General features: G+C 48.6%; 1 protein-coding gene across 1 annotated transcript; it reads right to left on the minus strand.

The window, feature by feature from the left end:
* Positions 1–365: 365 nt before the first annotated feature.
* LOC101071790 (filamin-A-interacting protein 1-like) lies at positions 366–16,129 on the minus strand. The gene is made up of 6 exons (XM_029832928.1): positions 15,959–16,129; positions 8,132–8,426; positions 7,431–7,601; positions 7,184–7,362; positions 1,631–4,433; positions 366–913 (listed from the first exon to the last, which is right to left on the minus strand). The coding sequence occupies exons 2-6, from the start codon at positions 8,417–8,419 to the stop codon at positions 710–712; spliced, it is 3,645 nt and encodes a 1,214-aa protein (XP_029688788.1). The 5' UTR covers positions 8,420–8,426; positions 15,959–16,129; the 3' UTR covers positions 366–709.
* Positions 16,130–19,778: the final 3,649 nt, after the last annotated feature.

Consider the following 19,778-nt stretch of genomic DNA (forward strand, 5'->3'; position numbering starts at 1 on the left):
ATCAGACGACGGAACCCTCTACGTCATGAACGAAGCAACGCCCCCTTTTCCTCTGCCTGTTATTTCTATTTATTCCACCTATCGATGATATATATTTTTAAATACCCATATTAAAAGTGATAAACAGAAGCTTGCTGTAATTATAACATAGGCCATTATTATAATCACGGTCGATTGTGTTAGATTTCATATAAAAACAGTATAGAAAGAGAAATGAAAATTATTTTAACAACTTTTTTTGCTGCTTGTTTCAAACACAAATCGGAAAAATAGACTAAATATATAGTATATATTGAATAGATATAGTATATACATTTAGTAACTGGAAAATGGAGCAATCTTAATGAAATGGATAGAGCGTTTTTGCCAGAAGTGCACATGTGAACAGGATTCTCCGTCTTTGCTGGGAAAAGCTTGTTTTTCCTCAGTAACTGAGCCTGCCACACAGCACTTTGAGGGGAAATTTATTTGAAAGACTTATGTAAAAACATTTACAGACATAATTTACATGAAAACAAGAAAAGTGGCATTCAGTATAGCGTCCTAATAAAAGGTAACCCACAAACTTATAAATGAGGCAAACACCCAAAGCAATTATTCAGTTATTAGCTGCGCATTCAGATACAACATCTAACAGAACAGTTATAAAATACAGAAAGCATATCTGTCATTTGCACATAAAAAGGCTTTGTTGGTATTTTTATTTCACTCAGCCCTTCCCTCCAGTTTGTAAAACGTTACTAGCAGTGGTCTTTTTCACTTCTATCCTCATAGATTGACTCTCAGCTCGTGACTCAAGCTTCATTCCACTGGATATTCCCAAAGATCCCAGCACAGCTTTTCCAGTCTTGAGGCTCTTGGACATTGGAATGCGGGTCATCCCTGTGCGAGGTGCCTGGGCATCATGCCCAACCTGGTAAACAGAGAGGGAGAACCAGGAAAATGGGACATAAATGCATGAAAGCAAGGAGCAGATTGTGATTTTACTTATCGGATTTGCTACAGGAACTTGATGAAAATTGAAATCATGACTTTTTTTGGTCAGCAGTTAGACATAGTCCAGGTCTGGTTTTAGTGTGCTGCTTCGGTTCCACCAGAGGACACTGGGCCTTGTTTAGTTGTTTGTGAATAAACTCCGTAAATCCTGAATATGAAATATAAATTGCAGCATGCTTGTAGCGGGGTGGCAGGATGCCATATCATTAGCTTTGGTGTGTGGGGCCGGCCCATAGGGCCATTTCTGTCACGCTATCTATCCCGTTCACAATGAGCAGATTATTGTCAGGTTCAGTGAAACACCGACACAGCCTTGCTTCATCTGACGTGTTTGTCAGTGAGGGAGGAAGCTGTTAGTCAACACATTGGTTGTCAAAAATGAGTGGATAACTTAATGAAAATATTACATCATAGCTGAAAAGCCAAAGGATTGTCGAATGCTTTCGGAAATGCATTCACTTATAGATTAATGCCTTTAAAATCAGTACTCTAAATATAACACGATATCTTTTGGTCAAGCCAGAAGCAACAGGTTTGAACAATATTGCTTTTAAAAATACTAATTACGGCTTTTTTGTCCCCCGACATGGGAAAACGCTATCACACAAAGCAACGAAAGTGATGGAAAACTTACGCTGCTTTGTGAGGATTTAGCTGTGGTGGACGCTACAGGAGAAATAGTGATACTGCTGGTGACTTTGCTCTGTGTGCTCCTGGTGGCGGTGGTGCCCAGTTGGCGGGGGGAGCGTAGAACCGTCCCAGTTGATAGGGTCATTTCTTTGCCCTCCATCACAGCGGCCACGGGCCTGACGACCATCTTTGGGGTCACGCTGTTGCCGAGGTGTATATGGATCTTGTTGTCGTCGGCGGAGGCGATGATGCTGGCGTTGTTGGGGCCCTTTCTTATAGGCATGGGGACCATCTGCTTCTCGGGGGTAACCTTGAAAACGGCCCGGCCCATGGTCATCTCCTGGGGTTCTGGAGAGGCAGATGTGTTGGGGACTATAGAAGTGCTCACTGTCATGAGTGGAACAGGGGACAGAGGCCATCCTGAGGAAGAGTGGGGAGTCCCGCTGCTTTCTGGGGATTTAGCTCTGGATATTGTTGTAATGGTGACGGGAGACTTTGCTCTTTCGGGGCCCAGGAGTCCGGTGGTGGACTTTCTTTTCTGGGTTGAAGCAGAGTAGGTGGGTATGATTGTGATCCTGGACTTTGGTTGGGAGGCGTTTGGACTCATGGGGGCTGAGCTAGAGTAAAACTCCTCGGCTGTGCGACTGCTGATCTCAAGAGTGGCCACGTTGTTCTGGTGATCTGGGGTTACTCGGATGTGAACCGGCTGCCCTTGCATTTGGGACATGGTCACTTCCGATCGTAGATGGCTACCGTTAATATGCAGAGGCTTTTCCAAGTTGGCTTCTGGAGTTGAGTCTTTTTTCCTCATCCAGGGAATCCAGGATTTCTTCATTCCGAGGTCGCCGCTCGATGAAGGGGAACGCTCAACACCGCTCTTCTCTGTTGGCTTCTTCAGGGACTTTTGTCTGAGGTTGTTCATAATATGATTCTCTTCTTGAACGGACTTGCGGATGAACACAGCAGGGGTCTCCTCTTCTGTGGGTCCAATGGATGATGACTCTGTCTGTACGCCTGTGGATGTCACGGCAACGTCCATCATCCTCCTCCCATTCAGGCTGGGCCTGAGCGCCCGGCTATGACGCTTTGCCATCTCCAGATCTTTAGTTAGCTGGAAAACTTCAGAGCTCATGCTTTTGGCTTTCTCCTCTTCTTCCAAAAACCTTTGCTGTAGGATAGAATAGTCCACTTGGAGCTGGGAAAGTTGGTCCTCTTTGTGCATCAGTTCATGGATCTTCTCCTTGAGCGCTACAACGTCAGCCTGGAGCTGCCTGGTTCTTGCCTCCTCTCGCTTGCACTGCTGCCGGAGATCTTCTTCCTGGCTTTCCTCCTCTCCTTTCTCAATTGCTTTGTTTCTTGCAATCAGACTCTTCATTTCTTCCACCTGTTGGGAAAGAATTTTGGCCTTGTCTTGTTCCGTCATGAACCGTTTCTCCAGCATGTCGTACTGATCCTCCGTTTTCATCAAATCCCCCTCGACGACTTCGAGCTGCTTGAGGCGATTTTTCAGGCGCTCTATTTCACACGTCAGCTCTTTGACTTTGTTGTCCTCTCTTTTGCTGTTGTCGGACGTTCTTACGGGGTCACATTTAACGTTATTCTTCATGGATAGTTTATCGGTTTGCTCGAACCCGTCTAACCTCTTTTTCATTTGGCTGACCTTTGAATTAAGATCCTTAGTTTTATCCATTTCGTATGCTAGCTTAGCGCTCAGCTCACCCTTTTCTAGCGTGAGCGCCTCTACTTTGGTTTCCATCTCTGACTTCAATTTGAGAAGCTTTTTGCTTTCTTCTATTAATTTCTCAGTCACCTCCATAACTTTGCCCTGCTCAGATTTGACGAGCTTACTCAAATCCTCGTTTTTCTTCTCATCCGACTTCAATCTGTCGACCAGAGTTTTGCGCTCTTCCATCAAGGCAACCGTCAGTGACTTCAGCTTGCTCATGTCATCCTTGAGACTCATTTCAGACTTTTCCATCTTGAGTTCGGAAGACTCGAGCTCCTTCAATCGAATCCTCAGTGCTGTGACTTCATCAGAAAGCTCTTGGGTAAGACCCGTTTCTTTCTCAAGGGTGCTGTGTAGCTGAGCACACTCGGACTTGCTAACAGTGAAGGTTCCTTCAAGCTTCTCTAATTCTATCATTCTTTCCTGAAGTTTCTCCACCTCCAGCCTGAGATGTTTACTCTTTGCGTCCTCTTCCTGTAGTCTCTTTCGTAGCTCTTTGCACTGCTTTTCAGTCTTGGTAATCTCCTCATCTTTCCCCTCCATCTCCAGAACTCGTTTGCGCAGGTTCTCCAGCTCAGCAATGACATTGGTGTTCCCACACTCCCCCGTGCTGATTTTCTCCCTCAGTTCCTGCAGTTCCTCCTCAGATTTCTTTAAGACTTTGTTGTTTTCCTCTAGCTCCTCCATTTTATGTGAAAGCCCCAAAAGTTTAGCATTAAGTTGACGGTTGTGGATGTCTACCGTGGCCAGCTTAGCGTTCATGTCCTCTTGCTGTTGGGTAAGTTTGGCAGATTTCTCCTTCAGCTCAGCCTCCAGACTCAGGACCTTTTGTCCGTCCTCCCGTGAACGCTCCCTGGCTTCACTCAGCGCCTGGTCCCGCTGCTGGAGCTGATGGCCGAGTTCCTGGACCCGCTGGCTGTCTTGGTCAATTTGTTCAAGATGCTGCTGGCGCTCAGTGACCAACATCAGGGCAAAAGACTTCAGCTTCACCAGCTCCTCACGCAGCTTTTCCAGACGTTTGGAATGCTCCTTCTCCTTTTTTAATTGGTAGGCCTTCTCATTTTCGAGCAACCTCTTCAGTCTAAAATGTAGAAAAACAGGATAATTAATGTCACTGTTTTATTTCGGAGAATAACATCAGCAATGAAACATAAAGATCTCTGTTCCATTTAATTACAGGCGATGTCACATGCTCCTCCCATTTTGTCATTTTTTGACATCAACACCATTTTTTGGTTGGGATTTACACATCTGAGACTGAGAACATGAAATCACTCTGTGAAGGTTTCACCAGGACTTTTTTTGATGTTTGTTTCCAGGCCTCTTTCTATGCAGCTCATGTCCACTCCCATTTCAAATCCCATCTAAATACATGCAAAACAGTTCGCATGAGAAGCTCCAGCATCCTTTTTTTCCCCGTTCGGCCACTTCCTGAACATGTTTGCATTGCAAAATTAAACAAAGTGATATAGAATCCAGTGCACTCTGGAGGACTGAGCATTTAGAACTTAAACAATAATGAAAAGATTCCAGAAACTTTGTAATACCTTTAAACTCACCCAACTGTGGAAATATTGTGAAATTCCAATATTTAACGGCAATCCTTACCAAAGTTTTTAGAGGCTGCTTTTCCACTGAATGCTCCCCATCACACCCCCAGACCTCAGTATCACCCCCTCCATATGAGCGTATGTGAATGTGTGTCTCTGTCGCTCGCCACACAAAGTTGAGGAGGTGGAACTTTCGCTGCAGGAGGAGTGGTTTGCAAAAACACCCCCCCCCCCCCCCCCCCCCCCCCCCGAATTTCATGAAAGCTTCCATAAAAGTGTGTAAAACCCAAAGTACAATCCCAGAACTGTAATCCATCGTCAAGAGTTTGAAGATGAAAATTACATTTTCATTTAACTCAAACCACATCTCCATTCCCCAAATACACAGCATTCAGGCTCCGCGGACCGGAAAGCAGCTGTAGGAAAATGGAGAGTTGTAGTTCCACTCTGGGGAAAAGTGGACCAAAGTGCATGTGATGAGGAAAGCAGAGAGTGTAGAGATGAACTGGGTGATTCCCCACAGGTGAAGATGTTCTTCTACTTAGGAACCCATCGCAACACCTACAGAAAAATCCAATGAATCTAAAGACATCGTCAGCTAGAGAGCGAAAGTGGGGATCCTCAGTTTGGACAGGAGCAGTTCGCAGAGCTTTGCCTGCCAATAATCGACAAGATGCGCATGAACGCATCATCTTGTTTTGATTATGCTCTGCGAAATCTAAAATAAGATAAATAAGCAGGTGCGATCAATAACGTGACCTGCAAACGTTTTTGTCCTCTACCCGAAAGGCGCTGCAGGCCCTCTGTGTCGGGGGGGCCCGAGGACCAAAAGAGACACCAACTGCCAAAAACCTGTCAACACGACGCAGTGTGCAGTAATGAGCCCTCTGGACTGAGCAGGAGCATTCGACGTTAGGCAAGAGAGGCGGCGGCGGCGTAAGACTGATGCGGTGTTAAAAGAGGGGAATCAGATACAGGAGCAGGGCAGCAGGTTCACGTGCGCCGCTCGTTCCCCTCGGATGATTGGATAATGTTAAGAAAAACATCTCCCGCGGTTTTAGGTTTCAAAATTCTGTTCGCGTGACTCCCCGAGACGCTGCAGCTTTGTCTCGTTCATCAACGCGCGTACCGCCACGCCACTTAAAAATGTTAAGTGCCTGGCTTCAGAAATGGACGCCCAGGAGGGCCTGGGCGAACGGCGGCTGCCGGGCGGCTACGCCGTCTCCCGACCCCGAACTCTGCATTCCTGCAGACGTTTGGCTTTGCCGTCCTCACCCTCTCCAGATCACACGGAGGGAGCGGCGATGATGATGACGATGATGATGATGATGATGCGCTGCACAGGGCTGGTTATGCTGTCTGGAGATACACAACAGATGTTCTCGCCTCTGTTTCACACGTCGTTTGTGTAACGCAGAGAAATAACAAGACCGAAATTTCCCATTTTTCCAGCCAGATATTCTACGGAGCCACGCTGGTTGCCAAATGACCAGCGGGTCCGGTTTTAACCTTCCGAACGGGTCATACGTCGGCCCCCTGCGGTGAGGAGGGGGGTCAGCAGACGGATGGTTTTAGTGTACAAAAGCACTTCTGGAGGTCATGACAGAAAGTAGATTCCAATATTTTTTCCTCAAGATTGTGCTGGTTCTTTGCACGCGTGTGTGACTGAAAGGCTTGTGTTTGTGAGCGTGTGAACCCGTCGGGCCTCCGCTCTCATACATATTCAGGCCACATCTTCGCAGTCCTGATCGTGCTCGTTTGTTCCCCGTGAGGCCCCTTCATGAAGCCCTCCAGCCTCTAACGCAGGAGACCCTCTCCCTCTCCATCAGGCCCCCTTGACCCACATCCCCCCTTGACCAACAGGCCTGGTCACAACCTCATAGATGACTTCATTGTAGAGATGATGTCATGGGAGATTTGCTCCTCTCTTTATTCTTTCACATCCCACCCCTGACGCTCCTCTTTCCCAGAGCAGCGAGTCGGGCCCCTTCCCCGCTGAACCTTCAACCCGGGTCCCTCCGCTGTTCCTAAAGCTGGACTTGGCTGTTGAGAGCATCTCTCACGCACTCGTTATTGTCAGTTTCTCCCTAGATTCCATTCAGATTCACCTCTTCACTCTCTATCCGTCCATCATCGCAACCTTCATCATCCTCATCATTCAAACCTTGAAACCAAACCGGACCCTAACTCCAACTACTCTCTATATTAACCATATAAAGTTGTTTCCATGTGCCTGTATTGATGAAACCCTTCCCTGGTGACCCACTCCTGTCCTCCTCACCTCTCCCTCTCCTGCTCCAGGAGGTTGGTGAAGTCGTCACTCTTGTTCATGTAGTCGGCGTGCTTGCGTTTTTCCGTGTCCAGCTCCTGGACGGTGCGACGGTGGCACTTCTCGGCCATCAGCAGCTGACCCAGCATCCTCCTGTACGTCTCCTTGTGCTTCTCCTGCAGACGCTCCAGCTGGGAAACCGCAAAGACGCGTTCAAAACGAATTCACGCCGAAATATGAAGGAACTGTTGCTACTGACCTCAGCGACAGGCTTCTGATTGACACCGGGGCCGTGTGGCTCACCAGCGGCGAAACGGTCCCTCTGCAGAGCCTGAAGAGCTGATCCAGGGACGGCGGAGCCATAACGTGACTCCAGGGCCTCAGGGGGAGCCGGTCTGGACTTCAGCATATAGATAACATCTTCTCTGGCCTTAAACAATAGAGATGATGGAAGTTTGGACTGACACGCCATTACATTACATTACATTACATACAAGCTAAGAACACGTCCTTATCTTTGCATACCAGAAATTAGGCGTAAAGAGGACAATTTATCGCCAAAGTTGCTGCATTTGATGCGCGTAAAAAATGAAAACAGCAGCGTGAGAAGCTGGACGGCGTCACAGCATGACTGAAGTTGGTTTTGCTGGTTGTGTCTGCAGCGAGTTGCACCAAAATACAAAATATAGGCAACAGATAAACCGGCCTGATAGACAGTTGACTGTGATGCTGATGCCAAGCCACAAAATAAAGGATAAACAGGAACAGACAGGCGGCCACAGGTCAGTCAGAATGACCTTATTAATCTCTTCGAACCTCTGCTTCCCGGGTTTTGAACTTCCTTTTCCCACCACAGGATGGAGCCGTTGTCCATTAAAAGAGAAAACGCTTGAACCATCAAAATGAGTTTGTTGGAGCTTTACAGATACGAACAGATGCCAGAGAGCCACACCCACCCACCTGAACTTCCCCTTCCATGATCCCCAGAAGTTTGAGCAGATCTTTCCTGGACAAATCCACGATGTCCTCTTTCCTCTCTCCACTCTCTGACGAATCAGTCAGCAGCTTCTCTTTGTCAGAGGTCACCACGACCATCATCCTGTCCTCGTCCTCCTGCTGCTGAACCTTTGAGATCAGCTTCTTCACAGGCAGGCCCATTTCCTCCTCCTGGCTGATGGCGTGGTCTCCCTGTGGGACCCCGAGCACGCCATTGGCCCGGGTCTCTATCCCATCGCTTTTGGACCTCATAGTCTACCTGGTAAAGAACAGAAAAACCCATCAGAAACACGATTATGGACGATTTTATCACCCTGAATGAGAGAACAGAGAGTATTCTGCAAGAAATCTGTTGGAGTTTTGGGGCGATTCAGGGGATGATTTGCTGATTAGCATCTCTGATGACTTTTGTCCTTTTCAAAGCTCCCTTTAATCAGAAACGTCTCCCGTTCCTCTGTTTTTGAGCGAGCTCGTCCTTTAATTGGATCCTAATATCTGCCCACTTTAAAGCTTCACATTTGCTGCCTCACTGACCCACTTTTAACAAATAACTTCAACACATGCAATTCCTATCCAGGAATGAATATGCCTATCCATTACCCACCCACACTCTGCATGTGTGTGTTTGTGTGTGTACGAGCATTCCTCACACACCCCTCTCTCTCTCTTGATCACATTCACGACCCCCGTGGGTGCTATAACCTCCCCTGTTGACATGAAAAGGCGGGTTTGGACATTTTATTCTGAAAATCAACCCGTCAGTAACGGACGCTGAGGGAGAATTCATGTCCAGACGTTTGTCAGGATGCACGTCAGGCTGAAGTGGACTTCAGCACACTTGCTTCCTCTCCTACTGCAAACTGAGAGATTTGGACATTCGGAATATTTGACAGTGTTTATCGTCATTTTAACCCTCATTTGGAAGCTGCGGTGCGTAGGAGTTAGCGAGAGCTAGCATGAGAAGCACACTAAACTACTCAACCTCTTCCCTTTTAGAGTGCTGATTCCACGGCGGTTGCAGAGGAACAAAACAGATTTTTGACTCATCCAAATAAATATCAACAAGTAATAGAGTTTATCTTCAGATCTGTTTGTCCTCCAACATGGCAGAGCAACGTTCTGACACTAATGGAGGGGGACCTGCAGCGACATCTATGGAAATATCTCAAACGCACGCTGACCTGACCCCTGAAACACACTCTGGGATCCAGGAGATGAACTCCATCGGGGCAAAACGGCGTCGGCCAATCAGGAATCATGAAATCCCATCAGATAAAAATGAGCCAATGGGATCGCGGAGGAGAGAGACTTGACATTCCACACGCGAGGTCCGAAAGATCGGATAAAGAGGGAAGTTTATCTTTTCCTAGCGACGTTAAGACTGCAGCGAATGCTAATGGCGCTTGAAACTATTCTCTTTGAATCACCTGCTTCCAGGAAAAAAGTCCAGAGCACCCGAGAGGGGAGGGGCCACGATAACAACAGAAAAATCTCTAGGTTTAAACACGGACGGACGCCCTCACCAAGTCCTGAGAGTTCAGCGAGGTTCCAGCTGACGATTCTTTCATTCACTTCATATCATTTATACAGCGCAGGCCCAAAGGGACGCCCTGGGGCACCACCGAGGGCGCGGGTGACGAAACACACAAATTTGGATCTCTGTGCAAGTGACCCGTGCAGCTTTCCTGGATACGAAAGCCCGGCTGGACACGGGCTGGGTTTATTTTTAGTATCTGGGCAGATGCCATGATGGCCCCAGAGAAGCTAATATAGCGGATCACTCAGCACAGACGAGTGGAGCTGACAGCGACACGACACGTTAAACGGGTTCAAGAGCAACGGTGTGTATTGACGGACCGTCCCTGTTTGTTACGGGAAGAATGGAGACTGAAATCATTCCTGTGGCAAATAAGTCGGTTAAAAAAACACCTCAGCGTCGCAGCAAACTGATGTTTTCATTTGGACGCATCTGTCCTTTAAAAGAGACGAGTTTTCAATGTTTGCAGGTCCGTGAAGCTGACTGTCGACAGCCCTTTGATCCAGCTCGACTGCTCGCCGGCCTTGACCCTCGCAAATACCTCAGAGGAACAAATGGGGATTCCGAGCCTGGATTCCAGTCTGACATGCAACATTCCCAGTTGTCTTAAGGGAAAATAACAATAAGCCTCTCCTCGGAGGCACCGCAGTGCCCTTCCGTATCTATGGCAGCTAAACCATTGTCATTGTCTCTGATTGCACTTTCATCAACACACAATCATACCCAGGAAGCCCCCCCCCCCCACCACCACCACAAAGATTGAGCCTAATTTTAATCTCTCCTGGGGTTTGAGCACCTCCAGCTGTCACATATATCTGTATTTATAGGCCATAAAGAAACACGTGCATTCACTCCAATAGGAAAAGGGACCTATTTAAAACATTGCCAGTGGTTTGCAAGTAAGTAAAACTCCATGCACACCCTCCACTGGCACGAGCAACAGCAGCAAAGACTAGCGAAGGTTATAGTGTAGCATAAGTATTGGCCTAATTTTATCATGTATTCAAGTTCTGAACAGCTATCTGTAGTATTTAAGAAAAAGATCTCAGTGAAAGGATGATATGGGTTTAATCTACACCCTCAAATTTGGTTTTATGTGGAGGTTCAGCTAATGCAGTGTTTGCATGGCTCTGTAAGCTAACTGCCACTTATTGCTAGCCAGCGTTATGGGGGTGCTGGAGCCTCAGGGTTGCTTTGTCAGGTCATCCCTCCATCACAGGTCCCTCTCACCATTCATTCACTCACACACTCGCCATTTGGAGTCAAACCGACGTGCGTGGTTTGGGACTATGGGAGGAAACTGGAGCAGCTGGAGAAAATGCAAAAAGGCAACGTTACAGTTAAAGAACAGAATGTGGAAACCTTGTGGCCACACATTGTGCTAACCACCGCGCCGCCTTCTAATATTCAATAACTCCAAATGAATCCAGGGTTTTTCCTCATTTAAGTGGCAAAAAAATGAAACCGTCTAACGCCCACTTTCTCCTAGGTGAAGTGTGTTTTATGTTATTCCTAGATTCAAATCTGCGGTTTTTCGGATTTGCTCTGGCCAAACCGAGATGTGTTGCTGAGGATGTGACGCATCCAGGTTCATCCGAGCCGAGGGCGCGAACGGCTGCACATAAAAACAATGCTCGAGGAAAACGAAGTGATTTATTCAGTGAGTTTGACATATTCACACCATAATCCCAAGGTGACTAAATAAGGAGTGGGAAAAACTCATTGCATGCGAGCGTTTGGCAGCACGTCCGGCCAGAAAACACTGAGAAATTGCTCTCTGCTTGAGGAGCCCTTCCGTCTTGAAAAGGAAAACATGCTCCCCTGCCAAGATTTGGGAATTTCAATCAAATCCGCGACCGTACTTGAGTTGCGGAGCTACAGCAAATCCACCTGATATTGAAATTTTTGGGGGGTTTTTTCTCAGTGGAAGGATTTTTAATGCACGTTCCGCTCCAGCCAGTGACCTCTGAGGTCACGCTTGACGTAACCGTCACCTTCGAGAGCTCCGGGTCAGAAAAGGACAGTCTGTCCAGATGGACACGGACACATAATTGCATTTTTCCAGAGCATAAATCCAAACGTGAAACGTTAACAGCTCCCCTTCCTCTAATCACATTAATAGTGACAGTAACCTTAATAGCTGGCCCGCCGCCGTTGGCGGTGGCAGGTTTCACGCTGTAGTGCTCTCCTGATGCCAAATTAACCTGATCCCCTCGGCGGTGATGAGTTAGGGCTTCACGAACGAGCGTCCTGACGTGAACGCCGGGATTCTTCGCACGTATGTTTCGCATTATTGGCTTAAACCTCCTGGCTCGGCTTCGCGAATCCGCTCTAACGCGTCCCTGTAATCAGTGACTCATGAAACATAGCGAAGTTATGATCGCTGGTGGAGGTTCCGTACGCGTTCGCTCCGAATCTCGCATGACCCCGCGGGAGGCCCGCGGTCCAGGCGGGGAAATAACAGCAAATCCTTACAAGTGGAAACACGCGTAATGAATATTGATGTGCGGAGAAGACTTTGGTTCGCATCCTTCACAATCCCCCGACCGACACGCTCCGTGCAGTTTGTGCGCCGCTCACCTCCATCTGTTAGATTAAGTCAAACACGCTCGTCGGCTCGAGTCGAGCGCACCAGCGTGAACCCTGACGCCGAGCCCGTCTACGTGACTGGAACTAATCAGCGAATGGTAACGATCAGATCCGATCAGATTCTTTTGAGACCAAAGTTTCTTGCTATTTCCATCTCGTAGCTACGCTGGCTAGCGTGTGAGTCCTGCAAAAGAGGCTACATGCTGCTGCCCTCCTTCGAGCTTTGGTTGTCTTTGCTCACACTGTGACGAGGACTTTCTTTCTTTTGTTTTCAGATCAATGCTTGTAGATGCATGGAGGCATCAGAAAAATGAGGCGAAATCTAGAATATTTACATTTCTTACAAGCTAAATCATATCGCATCGTGCTGTTCACCTGAATAACTGGATAACTCCAGAATTCACATTTGACCGGAGTTTTATGGTCATCAGCCCTTGGAGCATGTGGCGCTCTTTGACCATCGTGGCGTGGCTGTGGGATCGTCTTCACACCGTGGGGATGAAGGTGGAGATCGAGTTCTGGTCGTCCTATGAATAGAACCAGCAGAAGGTATGCAGCATCTAGATACGGGCCGGTGTCGCGGGGTCAGCCATATGTCTCCCATCTAGATGCCAACACGATCAGAATTCGACTGATGTCACTTTTCTGCTGGGGGGGCGGAGCCGGGGCGGGTCACATGCAAGGCGGACATATGTCGCGGTGACTGCGCAGCTCCTTTATTTTGATTGTTCCGCCATCTGTAATTATGTGTTCAGACGCACAGAACTGCCGCAGAGGCCTCCGAAAGCATGTGCAGTTCATAAATCAGAAGACGCGACGTCGCTGCATCTGTAATTGCAGCTTTGCGGAGTCTGGGGAAGTCAGTCACATGACCCTGTAACTCGATGCAACTGGCGGGGGCGCGGCTGGAGACTATACATTAAAATCTTTACTTGCAGACTGCCGCTTCTGTCTTTTTTATTGGCTGCTGGAGAGCCTTTCAGACGTAAAATAAAAGAGGTCATCATCAGTTGAGAGAGGAATATCCACCCCGGTGGAACGCCATCGGGAATATTTCATAGCGATGTCAAACATAATGGCACTGGAGCGGATCCAGACCCGTAAACTGCCAAACCAGCAGCACCTACAGATGAAGTGCAACAGCGAGCTGAAACCCTCAACGGTCCCCCAATAAGCACAAGCAGGCACAGCACTGGTCCAAACGACTCAAACGGCTACTACCCAGTTATTTCTGTCACTTATTATTAGCTCAGGGCTATCAGTTAGCAGCTGCTTTTAGCCTCACATGGGCGATTGGGCCGGGCCCGGATGTGAGGGTGAGACGGACCTGCAAGGGTGAGGCGTGGATGATAGCAAAAGTGAAGGCAGAGTCATTTTTAGATGCTAAACATGCGTCTGCTGGACGTCTCTGTCACATATTTCACAGAAACTTTAAACAACTTCTATTCAAACACGCGCGCGTGTGTGTGTGTGTGTGTGTGTGTGTGTGTGTGTGTGTGTGTGTGTCGGACCTTCGATGGTAAATGTCTCACACTCTGCTACATTTGGAACAATGAAGAAACCTTCGGTAAACCCGAAGGTTTTGGGGGTTGTGTTGTATTGGTGTTGTGGTGTCTGCGGTACAATGTTAGCTTAGCAAAAACAACAATGAGTGCTGCTGTTGCAAGCGGCACAGAAATATACAATATAAAGTCCCGGCTGAGTCTCGCCGCCTGAAATTACAGCACTGCCGAGCAGAATCCAGTCGTGGTTGCTTTTGGGTAAATAGGGGTTGTTGTTTTTGCCTGGGTGTTGGTGACATCACCGGACTGATGAGGCCATTGTGTGGCTTTCATCACCGTGACAGGTTCACTGAAACAGTCACGGTGATGTCATTTCATCCAGCCCGATGCGCTCCTATGTCCTAGACATAGCTCGCCAATGGCCTCGCCTCGTATTCTTAGACGTCAAGAACCGGGCAGGAACCGAGCAACTGTGCCATCCTGCGGCCTTTTTAGCCGGGCTCGAGAAGATTTCGAGTTGCTATGGATTTAAGGAGCTTATTTTTAAACCGAGGGAACGTGAGCTATAAGCACGGCCGCTCTGCGAAATATCCCGATGTGTCTAAACCGCATTTCTGGAATTTCAGGCAGGGGCCCTTATCCGACCGGAGCTGCGCATGTGTCGCTGACAGCTGTTGTTGAGGCCCAGCAGACGTGCGGCGTGGAGGCGACACCAACCGCTGGCAGCCCTCGCTCCGTTATGCGGTGGCGTTCTCACCCCACAGATGTGCGTATCCTCCGAGGGAATGGCCTTTTAGACGGCGCCCGCCGCAACTCCGATGATCCGCAGACGAACCGAACGGTCGCAGGGGATTGTCAACCGCTGGGCCACCTGGAAAGTACGGTGCATTGTTTGCTTGTGACATAATCCCAAGCCTCCCAGAATCCCCGGCTCAGCGGAGGAGCTCCGGCGACAGAAACGGTGGAAATCGATGCCGCTTCGGCGAACGCCCCGGCCGCCTCGGATCCAGCTCAAACGGCGGCCGCGCTATTGATTTGCTGTCGAGACGTTTGCGGGCCGCAACACCGACAATCAGCTCCGTCACTCCCCAGAGGCCCCGATCCAGCCTGGGGAACGTTCCGGACCAGCTTTGATAAGGCTGCAGCGAGGACAGGAATGCCGATGAGTCACGTCGCCGTTCTCTTTGTCTCCCGTCAGAGGTGATCTCAGTGAACACACAGAGGACCCATCAGCTGGGGGGCAGCACCCCCCCCAAACGGGTGGAGGCTCGCAGGACGCATGTGTCTCCACTGAAGAGGGAGATGACTTCATGGGAATGAGACGGATTCCATCTTGGCACCATTACATTTCATAAATAATCAGGATGAGAGATCATCCTTCACATGCTCCACGTTCTACATTCTGTGTGTGTGTGTGTGTGTGTGTGTACTGTAAATACAGTGTGTGTAACTGTGCAATGACACATAGAATCTGGTTCCATTTGCTATGGAATGGGATATAGTTGGGCCAGTACACTACAGAACAGAAGTGACTCATATCTGAGGCTTTGGGAATCGGGGGGATTGACAACAATTTAGATATTTTAGCCCAGACTTTAATCCCGAGGGGTTGACATTTCCCACTGATGACAGCAACGTTGGCGGGACGCATTTGACATTTAAAGTCACTGCAATTAAGAGCACGCTTAACGTTTAAAGAGGGGAGAACGTGGTCCTGCGGACCCCCACACACCCTGCACAAGAGAAGGGTCTATTCATTCCCTGATATAAGATGTAATTCATGTTTGATTCATGACTCCGTCCTCCTGCCAGAGCCCAGCAGCACCAAGACTAGCCTCTTGTCTCTGATGAATACCGCATGCACGAATCTACAAGATTTGAATGGGTAATAAAAAAGTGAGCTGAATTAAGTAGCCCCCCGCACATCATGTGACCTGACAGTAAAGGAGGTGGTGCTGGTGTGTGTGTGTGTGTGTGTGTGTGTGTGTGTATTGTCCTCCCAGACAATAGCCTCTTATTGCGTTTCATGAGCTGATGACAGCTAGGCAGCAGCGTGGGCGCCGTGTGCCGTACCTGACGCTCGCCTTTCATGACGCGCGGCGGCACTAAGAGGTCGCTAAAGGCCACAGGAGCAATCAGGCGGGAAGGGCTTCCCCTCCTTACCTGCTGCGGCGGCGTCCCCGGGCTCAGGCAGTGAGGTAATCCCAGAGAGGCGGAGGCCGGGCATCCACGGGCGTCCTCCCGCCGGCACGTTCTAGTCTACACAGCTGTGCCAGGATCCATCTCCAGCCCTCTTCTCTCTCTCTCTCTCTCTTCTTCCACTTCCTCGGGTCAGTGAGGGAATGATAGAGAGCAACAACAGAGAGCTGGAACTTCCCTCCCTCCCTCCCTCCCTCCCTCTCTCTCTCTCTTCCCTCCCTCTTTCGCTCACTCAGCCGATAGCGGGCTGAAGCATACCTCTCTTTTTTCCCACCTCCCTCCAAGAAGTCAGTTGGAGAGTGTGTGAGAGTTAAAGGCAACAGGGTATGAGGGGGAGAAGGGGGGGTGGAGGCAGTCGGCCATTATTCTGTTCCTTCTGAGCAGGCTGAAAGGGGCCGCTGCCCACTGAGGAGAAAGGCAGAGGTGTGGTGCGATGTCCTTTGTCACGAGGCCAGATTCACCCCCCACCCCATTGTTCCGCTCTACTCTCTTTCTGACTGGAGTCAAAGAGGCTAAAAGTGTGGTTCTATATTTAACTCCGTCCGCTCTGGGCTGCGTTAGCAGCTGAGGCTAGCTGAGCGGTGGCTAGTTAGCGCCTCGCCGTGACCCTGGGGGACAGCTGAACCTTGCCATTCACCCAAGCCGGGAAAGTCCGGAGACGGCAGCCACCCGAGCCCCAACAGAAGTCTTAAAAAAAAAAAAAAAAAAAAGGCACCAACTGCTGACACAGGAGTGATGAGCGGGGCCAACTTCTCCAAGGTTTGGCAGCGAAACTGCTCTTTTTGGCTCCGCTGGTTGAAAACAAGCCCGTCGAGCTAAATCTGAGGTGCAATAATTAAAGTCAATTGGCATAATAAACACTGTTGCTGTGAAGTTCAGCATGTGCGCAGAGACCGTGGAACGGAAACGCGCCGAAACTCCAGCAACCATTTTTTCAAGCCTCTAGGCAACATTTTGCTTTCTCAAGCAGGACATAAACCTGTGCTGAAAGCACACGTTTCACCTGGAAACATCCCTCAACGTGTCATCAATAAAACCGCCAGCAGCGATCTGCAACATTCATCACGTACGTTCATTTTCCTTCAAAATGGCGGATTGAGGAGTTCAACTCGTCGGCCCAACTGCAAAAGCACAAAGTTCCGCTGATAAATGTTGTTCTGGAGCAGATTCAGCGGTAAAATGCATAATTTGACTGTTCCTAATAATAAATCAAAGGTTGCTGTTAGTTTTTTTTGTTTTTTCTTTTACATTTTTCATAGCATTTCGTGCAGCTTCTCACATCTCTTTTCTCTCTCACAACTTTCTTTTTCATTTTTTTTTGATCTTCACTTCCTTTCTCTGGCAAAAAGGTCCATTTCAGAATAAGGAGGGAGGCCACGCTCTGAAGAACCTTTAGTTTTGTCCCTGAAAGCCTCCCCCAGGTTTGTGCCTCGGTATAATCGCTCAAGCTTTTGACCTCATGCTTCATTCTTTACTCTCTGTCCTGTGTAATGTCAGGCATCAGACACTGGCGGGAGTCTTTTCAGATCACATGTGAGCAGTTGGTGGACTCCAGTCAAGGCGCATGAACATCTCAACCATGATGGATGACCCCCCCCCAGGTCTGAAACCTCTGACTGTGCTGCAAGTGCTCATAATACCAGGAGTACAGACACTTTCTCTCCAACACTGACGGCGGCTTCGCGTAGCCGAGCATTTATACGCAGGTTCCAGTCTTTGGACTGACTGGTTACTCGATAACTTCGTTCGGTTTATTATTATATAACCCCCCCCCCCCCCCCACCCCTTCCCCCGGGTGGTGTGACTGAAGGAGGCGGACGACTGTTTTATTGGAATCCAAAGTGAAAGTCTGTCACCAGCAGGGAGAGATACCGACACACGTTTATCTGCGGTGGAGGTGACTCACAAGGCTGCAGCGGCGATAAATTCGCAGCAGAATCGTGTCAGACGTGCACGCGCCCCCGTGGTCAGCGCCGCGACCCGGCGGTTCACACGGACTTGCTCCTGGATTAGGAGGGTGTGGGGGCTGATGTCATCTTTTGCTCAGTGGAATAAAAACCCAGCAGACAAGTAGACAAAAGAAAAATGCACAGATGTCTTGTAAAGACAGATCTCTCTCTCTCCGGCTGGGACCGCCTCGCCTTTCCTGGGTCGCCGGGGTCAGGACGGGCCTACTTTTCTGGCGGGGCAGGCAGAGAGCATTAGCTCCACACCTTCAACCTGTACGTGAGGTCACCTCTGCCGCGGAGGTAGATCTTTGCAGGCTGAGGTCATGCGGAGTGTATTTGGATCGTGTGCCATGAGTTCCACACCCAAAAATGAGGTCATGCGTTGGGATTCGGAGAGCCGGGGGGGTTCGTTAGGGTTTCGCTGCGGTTGCATAAGATGGACCTTCACTGGGGCTGCGGAATGTGAGCGAAGGAGCTGCCATTTCACACCTGTGAAGGACGGAGCTGGCGAACGCGGCAGGGGTGATAAAGTCCACCTGCGAGCAAACAACAGCCAATGGAGACGTCTGAGATGACGCGACCTTTGCCCTCTGCCTCTTAACGCTTCTTTGTCCTTGCGTAACACACCCCGCTCCCATCCGACGGCGTCCGTTGTCAAAACAAAGCATTATCGCGTCCCTGCTGACCTTCGCCTCTTCCGCGTCGGCCTCACCCCGGGGTCCGCCGCGGTCGGGCCGGCGTCATTCCCAGATCTGACCGCGCTGACAGACGCTAACGAAAGGTTGGACCACAGAGATCGATCAGGCTAAACTGCACATTCCTGGGTGGAGGGCAGGGAAGGGCTCTGAGAAGCCGGGGGCACAGAACACACATTTAGGAAGGACGTCTGCTTCTTTTCACTCTTTAATTGGTTTTCCACCTCAAAGTTTGAAGCTTTGCGAAATTAAAATAAATGAGCGTTGGAGGAATTTCTCTGCAATGTTGAAACAAAAGTCGTAGAAACTTATACAGAGTGGTAGAAAGAGGAACGCAACAGAACATCCGAGCTTGTCCTGAGGAGCTTGTCTCCTATGGAGAAAGGATGGTGATCATACATTTTATAGATAAATTAAAAAAAAACAAAAAAACAAGTTGAGGTAACCAGTCAAGAACTTGCTGTTTGTAAAAAAGAGGACAATCTAAAAAAAGGCTTTTCCATCATGGGTTCGGATGAATTACCTCAGGATATTTCCTTTCAGTGTAATTAGAAGTCTTCACGTACCTTCCTAGTTCCTCAAGCTGCTTCCTTCCCATTACAAGCGAATGCATCAGCAGACCACCCGCTCGGGTTATTTATATAAAAACATCTCCGTTAAAGATTATTTTTCCTGCGTCCTAATTGTCTCGTCCGTTTTAGTACATTTCCAGAGACCACAAAAATTCCACACCTCATGTATCAGTGGAAAACAACGACCACAAGCATTCCCTCCCTTTATGTGGTGCTGTTACACAATAATTAGCTCTAATTATAGCGCCGGGTTCTTCACTTCTGAAAGGTCTTGTCCACAATAATATATGCACATAATTTATTGCTTATGAAAAGTCAATCGGAACAATACCACTGAGAACAGCATAATTCACTGCAGTCTTCAAGCACTTCCTGCTCCCTCCGAGCTGATTTCAATAAATTACAACAGATTTCCTGTTCCTGTCAGCCTCCAGACTGCTCTTGTGTTTAATTAGGATTGATGTCTATAGATGATTTTACCAGTTACACTGTGTTTATTGAAATATTGTAGTGTAGTTTATGTAAAGTGAAGTGCATTTTCATGATGGCATCCATCTAGTTTCCCTTT

This window comes from Takifugu rubripes, chromosome 2 (genome assembly GCF_901000725.2).
Source record: "Takifugu rubripes chromosome 2, fTakRub1.2, whole genome shotgun sequence".
In the NCBI taxonomy this organism is placed as follows: Eukaryota; Metazoa; Chordata; class Actinopteri; order Tetraodontiformes; family Tetraodontidae; genus Takifugu; species Takifugu rubripes.

Coding starts and splice junctions, on each gene's coding strand:
- LOC101071790 (XM_029832928.1), bottom strand. CDS start 8,419: ATGAGGTCCAAAAGCGATGGGATAGAGACCCGGGCCAATGGCGTGCTC. Junction 7,363..7,430: donor ATCAGAAGCCTGTCGCTGAG/GTCAGTAGCAAC, acceptor GCGGTTTCCCAG/CTGGAGCGTCTGCAGGAGAA. Junction 4,434..7,183: donor CTGGAGCAGGAGAGGGAGAG/GTGAGGAGGACA, acceptor TCTACATTTTAG/ACTGAAGAGGTTGCTCGAAA.